The 12421-nt window shown below is 33.5% G+C and overlaps 2 protein-coding genes across 3 annotated transcripts; both read left to right on the top strand.

Annotated features, from left to right (window-relative positions):
* The first annotated feature begins 3370 nt into the window (after positions 1–3370).
* LOC133306195 (ubiquitin carboxyl-terminal hydrolase 8-like) lies at positions 3371–10376 on the top strand. 2 transcript variants are annotated; one of them, XM_061506474.1, is made up of 13 exons: positions 3371–3659; positions 3928–4131; positions 5149–5290; positions 5442–5501; positions 5589–5681; positions 5929–6276; positions 6383–6523; positions 6697–6867; positions 7256–7513; positions 7677–7825; positions 8284–8838; positions 9024–9297; positions 9842–10376. In XM_061506474.1, the coding sequence occupies exons 1-13, from the start codon at positions 3376–3378 to the stop codon at positions 9947–9949; spliced, it is 2787 nt and encodes a 928-aa protein (XP_061362458.1). In that variant the 5' UTR covers positions 3371–3375; the 3' UTR covers positions 9950–10376. The 2 variants fall into 2 exon arrangements, with proteins under 2 accessions (XP_061362458.1, XP_061362460.1); XM_061506476.1 differs by having other exon boundaries at positions 3556–3659; positions 4034–4131.
* Positions 10377–11214: 838 nt separating this feature from the next.
* LOC133306212 (dihydroneopterin aldolase 2-like) lies at positions 11215–12297 on the top strand. Its single transcript, XM_061506509.1, has 3 exons — positions 11215–11316; positions 11528–11724; positions 11846–12297. The coding sequence occupies exons 2-3, from the start codon at positions 11528–11530 to the stop codon at positions 12045–12047; spliced, it is 399 nt and encodes a 132-aa protein (XP_061362493.1). The 5' UTR covers positions 11215–11316; the 3' UTR covers positions 12048–12297.
* The last annotated feature ends 124 nt before the right edge of the window (positions 12298–12421 follow it).

Here is a 12421-nt window from a genome sequence, read left to right as displayed (position 1 = left end):
CTTTCTCTGCAGGAATTAAAATATAAAAAAATAGCATCCTACTTGTTTCGTATATATGAATATTTTAAACGTAAATTTATAACAATTGTTTGCAAGCTTAAAATTAAGCAATCATCCCTTAAATTAAAAAAACATATTAAACTAGTTACAAAGTAGTTTGTGAGGAAATTATGTTTTTTTTTTCTATTAAGGGTAATTTTGGTACCTTTTAAAAAATTTAACAAAATTCTGGATGGAAAATCAAATTAGGGGTGTAAGTGATAAAAAAATTTGAGTAGGGGGATAAATGATTAAAAATTTCGGAGAAGGGGTTAAGTGATTTTGAGAAAACTTGTAGGGGGATTTTTGAAGTTTTCCCATTTTTTTATTAAGTATGAAAGAGATTATCACAATAACATTTTTTTGTGTATAATCAGGAGGTATTCCCATTCAACTACCTTCGGTCACCTTACCTCTCATTGAAATAACGGATGTATTGAGCTTCGCTAACGGAGGAAGAATGAAACTAATTCTCCATTTGTGGAGAGAGACACGTCCTCTGATCTCCAATTTTATTTTTCAAAAATTTACTTGAGACAAGGTTTGAACCCTTTATCGAAACAAACTTTTGAGAGCTCAAGTTGAAAATCCTTAACGACAATAACATTTTAAACACTTTAAGAAAACATACTCAAGGACACTAGATATGAAAATCCTTTTTAATCATATAACAAAAAATTGTTTCGTTAGTTTTTTGTAAAAAATATATTTTTTAACACGTGTTCTGTGGAAATTATTAAAGTTTTGTTTGTATTATGAATACATATTAATATTACATTAATATAATATTTTTAAGTAGTTCAAATATATTTTGAGTAGTCAGGCTTAACTTCTGCAGTAACTTTACATATGATTTTAAAAATTATATTTAGGTTAACTTAATTAAAACTTATATACTATACTCAAAAAAGAAGTAATTTTAAGACCTACTTTTAAAAAATACTAAATCTTTCAAAGAAAAATATTTTTGCAGTTACTACAGATAATTTATCTGTATTTACTCTCAAAATAACGTCGTTTTGGAATTAAAAGATTAAAAAATTATAATTATAAAGACTATAATAATCTTGAAATAAATTAAAATTACAAAAATACCATGATTTTCGTCCCAAAACGACGTCGTATTAGACTTATTGCAAATAACTTATCTGCAGTAAGTAACTGCAGAAAAAACGAACTCATCTTTCAATACTAATAAAATAAGAGAAGTGTTTACCAAAATAAAATAAAATAAGAGACTGCTATATCACACGTGCGTATGGATAACCATTTTTATTTTTAAAAGCATAATTGACCAAAACAAATGGGCTTCCGGGTTATCAATTACCAAGGCCTAAAAGTAATGAAATGTGGCCCAAATAAAAACAGAGTTGTAATGGACTTGTTCACCAAAAAAGCATGTTTATGCAATGGTTTATTAACAAAGACTTTTATTTTGTGCTAAGTTGGGCCATGGACTCGTTCCAAGGGAAATTTTACTCCTTTGAATCATGGCTCTATTTTTCAATATTTATAAAATTAAAACTTTTTTTAGTTCTCACTGAAATAAAAAGTAATAAGGAATATCAAACGATGCATAAAAAATATCAGTGGCAATGGCAACAATTGAGACTCTAATAAGTAATAACCATCATAGCAAACATTATTTCTTTTAAACCATTGATGCATTTAAAAGAGGTTGATGCAACCAAAAAGGAGGGTTTTAAATAAGAGAGAAATGTCATTTTAAATGACATAAAGTTATGTCATATTAAAATAGGTAGACACAAAAAATATTTTTTATTTAAATTTTAAATTTTTAAAAAATCACCCACTTTTTTTTCATTATTTTTATTTCTTGTGTCTATCGCTATTTTAAAATGACATAACTTATTCATTTAAAATGACAAACACCAAACCCAATAAATAAATGTAGAATTTATCGTTTAGCACATAAATGAGATGTCTCAATTTCAAAATACTCATTATTTTTGGGGCATGTGGCCTCAAAAGAAAAAAAAAGTTTAATAAAAAATAGTGGCCCACCACGGAAATGGATCCAACCAAGGATGATGAGACTCATAATCTTGATATCTTTTTGCTAATAAAATGAGGAGTAATTATCATTTTTCATCTTAGCGAATTTCACGATATCCGCTTTAGTCCCTAACAAATAAAAAATTTATTCATGATCTCTAAAAAATTCAAAATGAACCAATTTAATTGAAATCGTGGTCCCTCATAAATTCAATAAAGACCTAAATTAGTCACTCAAAAAGACTAAAATAGGTCTATTTTAAATTTTTTAAGAATCACGAATAACTTTTTTTATTTGCTAGGAACTAAAACGTACATAATAAATTTTGTTGAAGACTAAAAAAGATATTTACTCTAAATTGAGTGCAAAAGTGGTGCATCATCGGAGTCCAGAGAGGACCAGACCCACCTTCTTGAACCATCCAGTCATACCGATACACAGTTACACACACGCACGCCTCCGCACTTTATCACAACTCCCCAAAACTTGAAATTTACAATGCCACTCCACAACCCAAAAATTCAAATTATTAATTAAAAATTTCCTCATAAAAATTGTAAATTAAAATAATGATTTATTCTATTAAAACAATAGAAAAAATGTAACATTTAATTCTAATCCAACCAGATTATATTTACATCAGCATAAGTTGTGCTTTTAATTTTGATCATTAATTTCATTTATATCAGTGTACAAATAACATGCTTTATAAATTAAAATCAAATCAACAATGATAAATAATATCTTGAGACTAATTAATTTGATTTTGATCTAATATTTATTAGAAAATTGTAACGTTAAAGAAGTTATAAGTGTAATCATCTTCAAATTAAAATATATTTAATGAGTAATAGGATTTTGTTTAGGATATTGTGACAACCAAATAATGTTATTACCACATCTTAACCGTTGATTTCCGCCAATCAACGGTTATTATTTATTGCAAATTAATAATTAATTAATGAGTTTGATTTGAAATGATAACCGTAATTGACGGAAATCAACGGTTAAGATGTGGTAATAACATTGGTAGTAACATTATTTGGTTGTCACAATATCCTATCCCTTTTGTATTTTTTAAGAAAAACATATATTTTTAAATAAAAAGCATTTCAAAAAACTGTATAATAATTTAACAATTTATTTAAAAAGCATAATTAACAAAATATCAATACAAATATTATTTAATTAAAATTTTAAGAGCATATCTTAGCAATGAATTATAATTAATTATTGAAGCAGGCCAAAATTTGAGTTGTGTGGTTTAAAACGTTATGAGTTTGACCCAAAAAGGAAATAAAGGGGAGGGAGAGGGGGCTATGACCCGTTTTTCCGAGAAGCTCCGTTTCTCCTCCTTGTTCCTCAAACCGACCCGCTTTCTCGCTCTTGTTTCTCTCTCCACTCTCCATTTCTGCAAGTCCCTTGCTCGCTTCTTACTTTCCCAAACCCTACCCTTTCTCGCCATGGACAACCTCTTCGCCAATAACGCCGACTACTTCGCCGACGACTTCGATTCCACCTATCAACTTCGCCCCCACCGTCGCTTCCTCCAAGAGGATGACCGCGATTTCGCCGACGAGAGGGTCTACTTGCTTCCCTACCGGTACCTCATTCACTCACACAATCTTTTCCCTTTGTTTTCGTAGTTTTGTTTGGTTCCCGAGAGAAAGAAACAAAGGTTAAGCAAATTTTGGGATTGTTGGATGGTGCGGTTTTGTCGTTGCTGTGTCGTGAAGACGTGGTCTAGTTAGGGTTCTTCATTCTTGTGCCCCAAGCAATTAGAATCCAGAATTGATTGCTTGCATTCGAATATATTGTATTGTTTTCGTGAAATTGATTTTCGTGTTTTTTGTTTTTTGGTTGGAGTGAAGGTGGTGGATAGAAGTAGAAAGAGAAGCTGATCGTGTAGAAGGTGTTCTGTACACGGTGTTGTCCAATTCTGATTCTGACTCTGAAATTTTGTTGCATCTGAGGAAGGAAGAGGATCGCAAGAAGATTGAAAATTTGGAAGCGGGGTTTTCAGGCCGTCAATATGCTTTGGTTCCTGAAGGAATGTGGTTGCGTGCTCTCAAACGGTGAGCGAGATTTTCTTGTTTCCTTTCCCTTTTCTCTTTTTTCAAGACCTTTTAGTTGTGACTTGTAGGTACCATTTTATTGAAATTAAGCAAAACCTCGATGTCTTCTGAGTAGTTCAGGACGCTTTTTGAGTTATCATTGGGGTCATCTTTTTTATGTGTTCCGAAGTTTGCTGTTTTTCTTTATGATTATTTGCTTATTTTTTTCCGGGGAGCAATTGACCTGGTGCCTGAGTCTGAGAGCTAATGGAGTAGCTAAGGTCCAAATAATTTAGTATTTATGCAGTACCATTGCGTTGTGAGGTACACTCTGGCCCACCTATATGTGGGGATGCACCAGGGCTGCTTTTCAGTGATATGCCAGCTGTGAATAGAGTGTCTTCTTGTAGGCATGATTTTTGAATGAAATATATGAGAATATTGCAACCAGATGATTTCTGTATCATAGGTATGGGATAATTTCTTGTTTCCAATTCCATCACAAGAGGTTTTAACCTTACAAGGTCATGCATGAAAAGACGATCAAGTGTAAAATTAAAATTTGGAGATAATCATGCTAATTCCTCTATAAATAGAGGCTATTTCTTTCAGGTGATAGATAATTATGCCCTGTTTGCTAGGAGAAGCCTGCTTGGATAGCATGCCCTTCTTTAACACCTTTTTGTTCCGAAACATAAGCCATGTACTGCACAACCTTCACCTGTGCTTGCCTTAGCAGCTGGTTAACAAATACTAAGCGCCCTCTCGTTGTGGTCTGTGTGTAACTTATATACTAGTCTTTTTTCTTCGGGATGATTCCATGTGTATTTATAGAAATTTAACATTGATTTGTTGTTGCTTACCCTGATGGCATAATGAGTTTAGCACAGCAGTGAACAATATTATGAGTCTTCTGCTGGTAGAATATCTTATGATGGATTTGTTTCCATTTCAAGTTCAAAAATATTTCTTAATGGTTCTTTGCAAGCACATAAATTTACGTGAGTTGAAAATTGACTCATCTTACTCTTCTTGTAGGTATAATGATATTAATAATGCAGTGAAAGATTTTGGGAGCCACTTCTATGCAGAGGACTGTTTTCCAGATTTGTTCCCCTTGCAAGTTAGGATTTTTGTTTCATGGGAAACCAGTTCACTGGTAGCGAAGATAAGCCTAAAGGTCCAATTGAAGATTTGCTTGTTTTCTTCTTCTGAATGGTGTTTGGCCAGGGCTAATAATTTTGCTTGAAAAAAGCTTAAATTCTATTTTCTATTTTATTAAAAGAAAGCTTTGTATAATCAGTAAATAATAATAGGTGGCATGATTTCAGGAAAATGTGGCTGACTTCTACAAGAAAGCTTGTGACATTTTCAATTCTGAGCATAACCCAGTGAGTTAGCTAAATATTAATTGGTTTTGTTTACAGGCTGTCTATGTTCTCTTGGTTATGTATAATTCTGTGTTATTGATGATGCAGGTGCATATTTGGGACTTTTCTGGGCAGACAACCCAGTTCTTCATAAATGACAAAGTTAGTTTTCCTAACAATTCTACTGGTCAACCTAAAGAGGTAATTGCTGATTCATCTTTTTTCTTTGTTTTCCTTTTATATGATTCGGTTAAAGAAATTTCAAGTTTATGGTAGGCCGGCAAGGGTCTAGATGCTTCACAATAAATGATGGGATATTGAAATGAATCTATGTACCTTATAGTTTTGAATTTTAGACATCTTTTTTTCAAGATATATTGATTGTTTTGAATTTTGAATACATTATTCAGTCTGTTTATAGTTTTTCTGCTGCTCTATGTCTATACAGGTTCTTCTGGAGTTACAAGTTCATGGATTTTCAGACTTTGTGAGGGTTAATGGGAGCAATAAGATGATTACAGATAGGTCTCAGATGGAATGTTCTTCTCACAGTGGCTCTGTTATGATGAATGGAAGCACTGACCATGTGATTCCCCATGTAACAGCAACCAATTATTTTCAAGGCAGTAGCTATAGAGCAATTCGATCTTTGGGCTTGACAGGATTACAGAATCTTGGAAATACTTGCTTTATGAATAGTGCCATTCAGTGTTTGGCTCACACCCCGAAGCTTGTTGATTTTTTCCTTGGAGATTACCGTAAAGAGATAAATTATGAAAATCCCTTGGGAATGAATGTACACTTTTTTTCCTTTTATGTTACTTGCTCATTCCTAAGTATGTTTCTTTTTTTGCATCGTTAACTTTGTTTCTTTTTTTTCTCTTTTTTAAAATGTTTTTCAGGGAGAACTTGCTTTAGCTTTTGGAGATTTACTTAGAAAGCTGTGGGTTCCTGGAGCAAGGCCTGTGGCGCCATCAATGTTCAAGATGAAACTTGCTAATTTTGCCCCCCAGTTTAGTGGTTATAGCCAACATGACTCTCAAGTTAATACCTTGTTCTTGTTCTTTTTTTTTTTTTTTTTAAATACAGCAAATTAAATATTAAAAATGTAAGACAGTTGTAGTTTCCTTGTGCATCTATTATCATTGATGAATTTTCTGATGTTATGACGCGAGATCAAATAATTTTATAAAATGTTGAAGTTTCTGGCACGCAGGAGCTTCTTGCTTTTTTGTTGGATGGATTGCATGAAGACCTTAACCGTGTAAAACGCAAACCATATCATGAAGTTAAGGATGCAGATGGCCGTCCAGATGAAGAAGTGGCAGAAGAGTATTGGAGAAATCACCTTGCTCGTAATGACTCCATAGTAGTTGATTTGTGCCAAGTGAGTCGTATAACACTGCTTCTTTTCTGACGTGGTGATCTCACTCTTAGGATCTTTTATGGGAATAATCTATTAGATCCAACTCTTTATCCCGAAGAGAGAATTTAATTTATTATGTCACATTGACATTACTATTAAATAAGGAACGTATAGTTGTGTTGGAAGAAGTTATTGTTATGTAAAACTGACTACTAGCTACATTGAGCTCACTTTTTATTGACTGATTGACAACAGCATTGGATGTGAGGTCTAAAACATTTTTCTGAAGCATTTTTCTAAAGAAAAAAAGCAATGTAGTAATTAGGAAGCAAAAACAATTTTATATTTCCTCTAATTAAAAAATTCTCTCTTTTGAAATTAAATTTCAATTTTGTCCCTTTTCTTGCAGGGTCAGTTCCGTTCGACATTGGTTTGCCCTGTTTGCAGGAAGGTTTCTTTCACATTTGACCCTTTTATGTATCTATCTCTGCCTTTACCTTCTACAACAATACGGACCATGACTGTGACTGTCATGAGCACTGATGGGATTACATTTCCTATCCCACTTACTGTAACAGTGCCTGAATGTGGAACACTTGAGGATCTTATTGGGACCTTAAGTGTGTCTTGTTCTCTAAGAGATGATGAAACCCTCTTGGTGGCCGAGGTATCTTGCAATACTTATGCATTTGGTAGAATTTTTTTGCATGGTATTACTGATTAAATGAAACATTATGTTAGAGCTATTAACATTAGTTTATTAGGCTAATGCAAATATTTTTCATGTGTATATTGCAATTCAAAGTATGACTTTTTTGGGTTGTATACAGATATACAGGAATAAGATTTTTCGAAAATACGGTCCATCTGATTCATTAGCTGATATTAGAGATCAAGACACACTTGTTGCTTACCGAATACAAAAGTATAATGAAGCTAGTCCCCTTTGTTTTTTCGTACATGAACGTTTGGTGGAAAAGTAAGTTTTTCTATGCCCTAATTCCACTTCTTTTACAGACTGGTTTAATTTCAGTTTTGTTCCTGCAATATCCTTCTTTGGTGCTTGTCACTAACAATTTCAGATTTGTCGCCACCCCAAGATCTTAATCAAAAAATAACTTCAAATTCTACTTATTCATGTGGGACATCACAAAATTTTGCAAATAACCTACCTGGTTGTCTAAGAATGCTAATAAGAATGGTTTATATAAGTTGCGCTTATAAGCCTTGATTATAAAATAGACACATTGTTTGGTCTTCTACAGTGGTTGTCATTTATGGACTTCATATGTAAGCAAATTTTGGTGTTTAACTTCATATGTGTGTATTGGGTAAATTAATCTATTTTTGGAATTATTCTAATTTTGGTCGTTTCTCTACTTGCTGATGTTTCTGCTCTTATTTGGTGCACTAAATTTGTTGTATCATGTATTACAGTTCTGCGAAGGAGGGGATTGAAAATAGATTGTTTGGCATTCCAGTTGTGGCAAGTTTGTCCAGTATTTCTTGTGGATATGATGTTCGTAAGGAGTTTCTGAAGTTAATCAATCCATTTCTGCTCCCCAATGAAGATATGTTAGATGAGTATGATGAGGATGATGGTGTAAATAAAAAACTTAGTGAAGATGATGGATTGGCCGATATGACTAGCTCTGCAGCAATGGGAAGTAATGCAGATTCAAACAGTGGAACAGAAGATGACATACATATGTGCGCTGACTTTGAATTCTACTTACCTGCTGGGTCAGGAATAGAAAATGTCAAGATAACATTGAGTGAACCCTTACCAGTCACAGTTTTGTCCAGAGATCTGGATGTGTTTGTCTTATGGTCAGATAAGATGCTTAAAAAGTATGATACATACCGGCTTGGCTCCTTGCCTGAGGTTTTCAAGACCCAACTATTGACCAAGAGAACGCAAGAGTCAGTTTCTATTTACAAGTGCCTTGAAGCGTTCTTGAAAGAGGAACCTCTTGGGCCAGAAGACATGTGGTTAGTAGTTATATCAAGTCTCTTATTTTATCTTTGAAGATTTTTTATGTTTGGAGAACATAATATCTTTAATAAAATTTATCATTATGTTTTTGTATGTTAATCAAGATCAATGTCCCTTGTGTTCTAAAAGGTCAGACATACATTACAATCTTTCAGATGTTTGATATTTTGTGTACTTACAGGTACTGTCCTACCTGCAAAAAACCTCGGCAAGCAACTAAAAAACTAGATCTTTGGAGATTGCCTGAAATCCTTGTTGTTCATTTGAAGAGGTTCTCATACAACCGATTCTTCAAGAACAAGCTGGAAACATTCGTTGACTTCCCAATTAATGATCTGGACTTTGCAACCTATGTTACCCACAGGAAGAGTCAGTCGTCCAAGCGCTATGTTTTGTATGCAATTAGTTGTCACTATGGAGGGTTAGGAGGAGGTCATTATACAGCGTTTGTCCATGTAAGTACCTCACAGTTGTAGATGTCTCGTAGATTCTTACTCTGTTAAATCATTGAATTTAATTCTTCTCTCTTCATTTTTTGATTAGGCTCTTAGTTGTTTAACCAAAGAAAAACTCAATATTCCATTAGCCTGTTTCATATATTAAGAATATTAATTTCTTTGGGGGAGAATGGCAGACAATGTTGTGACATGTGACCAGGGGAAGGAAGAGGGTTTCGGCAGGCTAGCTGTGATAGTGAGATATGTTTTTCTGCTTTCTTTAGAAGTTAGTTCCTGTGGATGTTAGAGCACATAAACTTTCCATATAATTTTAGAATTACCCCCTAGAACTTTATCCTCTTCACAATTGTAAGTTGCTCTTAGTATTACTAGTTTTTATTTGGCATCCTTAATCTCCCTAAGTGTATTTTTTTTTTTTTTTAAATTTAGAGACATTTTGGACTTTTCTTGATACAGGTTTTTCAATGCTTAGTTTATACTACAGAAATTTTCATATATTGATTCTAATTATGCTTATCTAACTTTATTTACTCCCTTGCAGTATGGCCATGATAAATGGTACGAGTTTGATGATAGCAGGGTTGCCCCTGCTAGTGAGGACATGATAAAGACTTCTGCTGCATATGTTCTTTTCTACAAGAAGGTTTAGATGAAAACTTCTGATGCAATTGTCTAATTAGTCATAGCAACATGGAAAGGTTGAGGCTTTTTAGACGTTTTGCGCCTATACAATTGTCTGACTTTCTCAAAATTGCTGCTTAAGCGGTACCGGTTCGGTTTTACTGAGATAAAGTGAAGAGAAAAGCAAAGGATATAATATTGTACAGCTTTTAGAAGCCACAGGGAAAAGAGGGTAGATTTTAAAATTTTAAGCCCGGTGGATAGATTATTACACCTTTTGTTCGACATGTATATATGCATGCTGGAAATTTTTAACCAATTTTTTTTAGCTCATGTAGTTTGCTTTCTTTTTAACCCATGATTATAGATAAAAAAATTACACATTTTTGTCTCCTTAGTTCATATCATTTTTCGTAATGCTCTTCGGTTAGACCAATTTTTACAGTGCTTTTATGTTGTACTTCGAACTCGTTCCGTTTAATGCTATATATTATTTTCTATCTTCAATAAAGAAATTGTTTACCAGAATTGTGTAATAGACAAATGTCACGATAACAATATCTGAGATAATTGATAACTTTCTTTTGGTCAACAGTGTGTTTGTGTGGTCTGTATGTGTTAAAGCCAAATCAGAAAAACTACCAGATTTTTTTGTTCTTTCTGAACCTGAAGGGTATAAATAATGTTTTTCTTTACGTCTAGATTCTACAATATTTTACGAAACAGATTGCAGCCTCTTCAATGTTTTCCAACCTGTAGGTCCTATCGAAACTGCTAATTTAATTTTATCTTTTAAAATATTTATTGTGAGGAAAATGCTGATTATAGCACTCGAATAGTAAACTCAGCAAAAAAATCTATTATCCGTCTAAGATTTTCATACGTTTAAAATAATCTGTAGAAGTACAACCTTGCCTAACTAAGAAATACATGAGAGCAGTGAACTCGATCTTTTACCGTGACAAAGATAGTTCAATGGTCTTTGATTAATAAAAAAAAGGTAGATTATATAGTGGCTTATTTATGACCTAAAATACATAATTTTCGCTTATAAAATTTATGTAATTTTATTTCATTGAAGAAACAAATCCTAACATATTGATTAAAGAAACAAATCCGAAATGAAAAAATAAAAAATGGAGCGGAGAAGGAGAAGCAGTAAATATGGGCTGGGCTGGGCTGGGCTGTGTGTGGGCTCAAGCAGAGTGGAAAGCCACCTAGGGTGAGGTGAGGTAGTTCCTTATTGAATGGTCTTTATCAAAGAAAAGGAATAATAAAATAATAATAATAAAATAATAATATAATTATTGAACTCTAGGAGAGAGAGAGAGAGAGCGCTACAAAACATTTACTTGAGCTGCAGCAAGTGGTGAGTAGTGGCTTCGCACCCAATCGGTAAGTTGTATCCATCCTGTGCCTTTGGTTGCTGCATGCACCATCCAAATCATCCTCTCCGATTCATTCTTTAATTGATAAAGCTTAAATCTCTTATTTGTTTATTTTTCATGTCATTTTGGACCCTGACTTGATTTTAGCTGCATATTAATTTTGAGTTAAGTTGTTATAGAAAAGAATGGTTATCACTTGGTTTATCATTGAAACTTAGATGGAAGCTGATGCACCGACATGGGGAGACAAACTCATATTGAGGGGATTGACATTCCATGGTTTTCATGGAGCAAAGCCCGAAGAAAGGAAGCTGGGCCAGAAGTTTTTGGTTGACGTTGACGCTTGGATGGATCTCAGATCAGCTGGCAATTCTGATCAATTGTCAGATACAGTTAGTTACACTGAAATATATCGGTGAGTGAGTGAGTGAGGGACCAACAAATTCACCACTTTATTGTTCTGATTTCATTTATTAGCTTTGATATGATTAAAGACATATGGAGAATTGGTTGATTTGATTATGTCATGTGTGCAGCATAGCTAAGGAAGTTCTTGAAGAGTCACCTCACAACCTTCTGGAGTCAGTGGCTCAAAAAATTGCTATCACTACTCTGACTAATCATCAACAGATATCTGCTGTTCGTGTGAAGGTTGGAAAGCCTCATGTGGCAGTTAGGGGTCCAGTTGATTACTTAGGCGTTGAGATTCTTAGACTCAGAAGCGATTTGCCAAGCTAGAACTTTCATATTTACTGCTGCAGGTTTTTTTACATCTTCAAGTTCCATTGGATCCACAAGTAACACAATCATCTCTCTCTCTCTCTCTTATCAATCTTGCTAATAAATTTGAAAGATGAAAGTTAGGCATACAGTGTAATGCAGTGACACAGAGTTTTATTTGGTGAGTTCACAAAGAGTATGCTAGTGAAGTTTATAGATATGTAACTATCAGTCTATGGTTTCTTAATACATTGTTCATTTTGTAATTCTTTTTCCTTCAGTTCCATAATCTTGAAAGTCTACTTTTCTTTTTACATATGCATATAAAAGGGAACAATTACCAAAATGTCACGTTTTGCCAAATCTTTTACCCAAATGCCACACGAACAGTA

Source organism: Gastrolobium bilobum, unplaced genomic scaffold, assembly GCF_033153095.1.
Source record: "Gastrolobium bilobum isolate Gb01-03AN ecotype WA unplaced genomic scaffold, APGP_CSIRO_Gbil_v1 utg6649, whole genome shotgun sequence".
Lineage (NCBI taxonomy): Eukaryota > Viridiplantae > Streptophyta > Magnoliopsida > Fabales > Fabaceae > Gastrolobium > Gastrolobium bilobum.
This window is presented reverse-complemented; position numbering and strand designations above follow the sequence as displayed.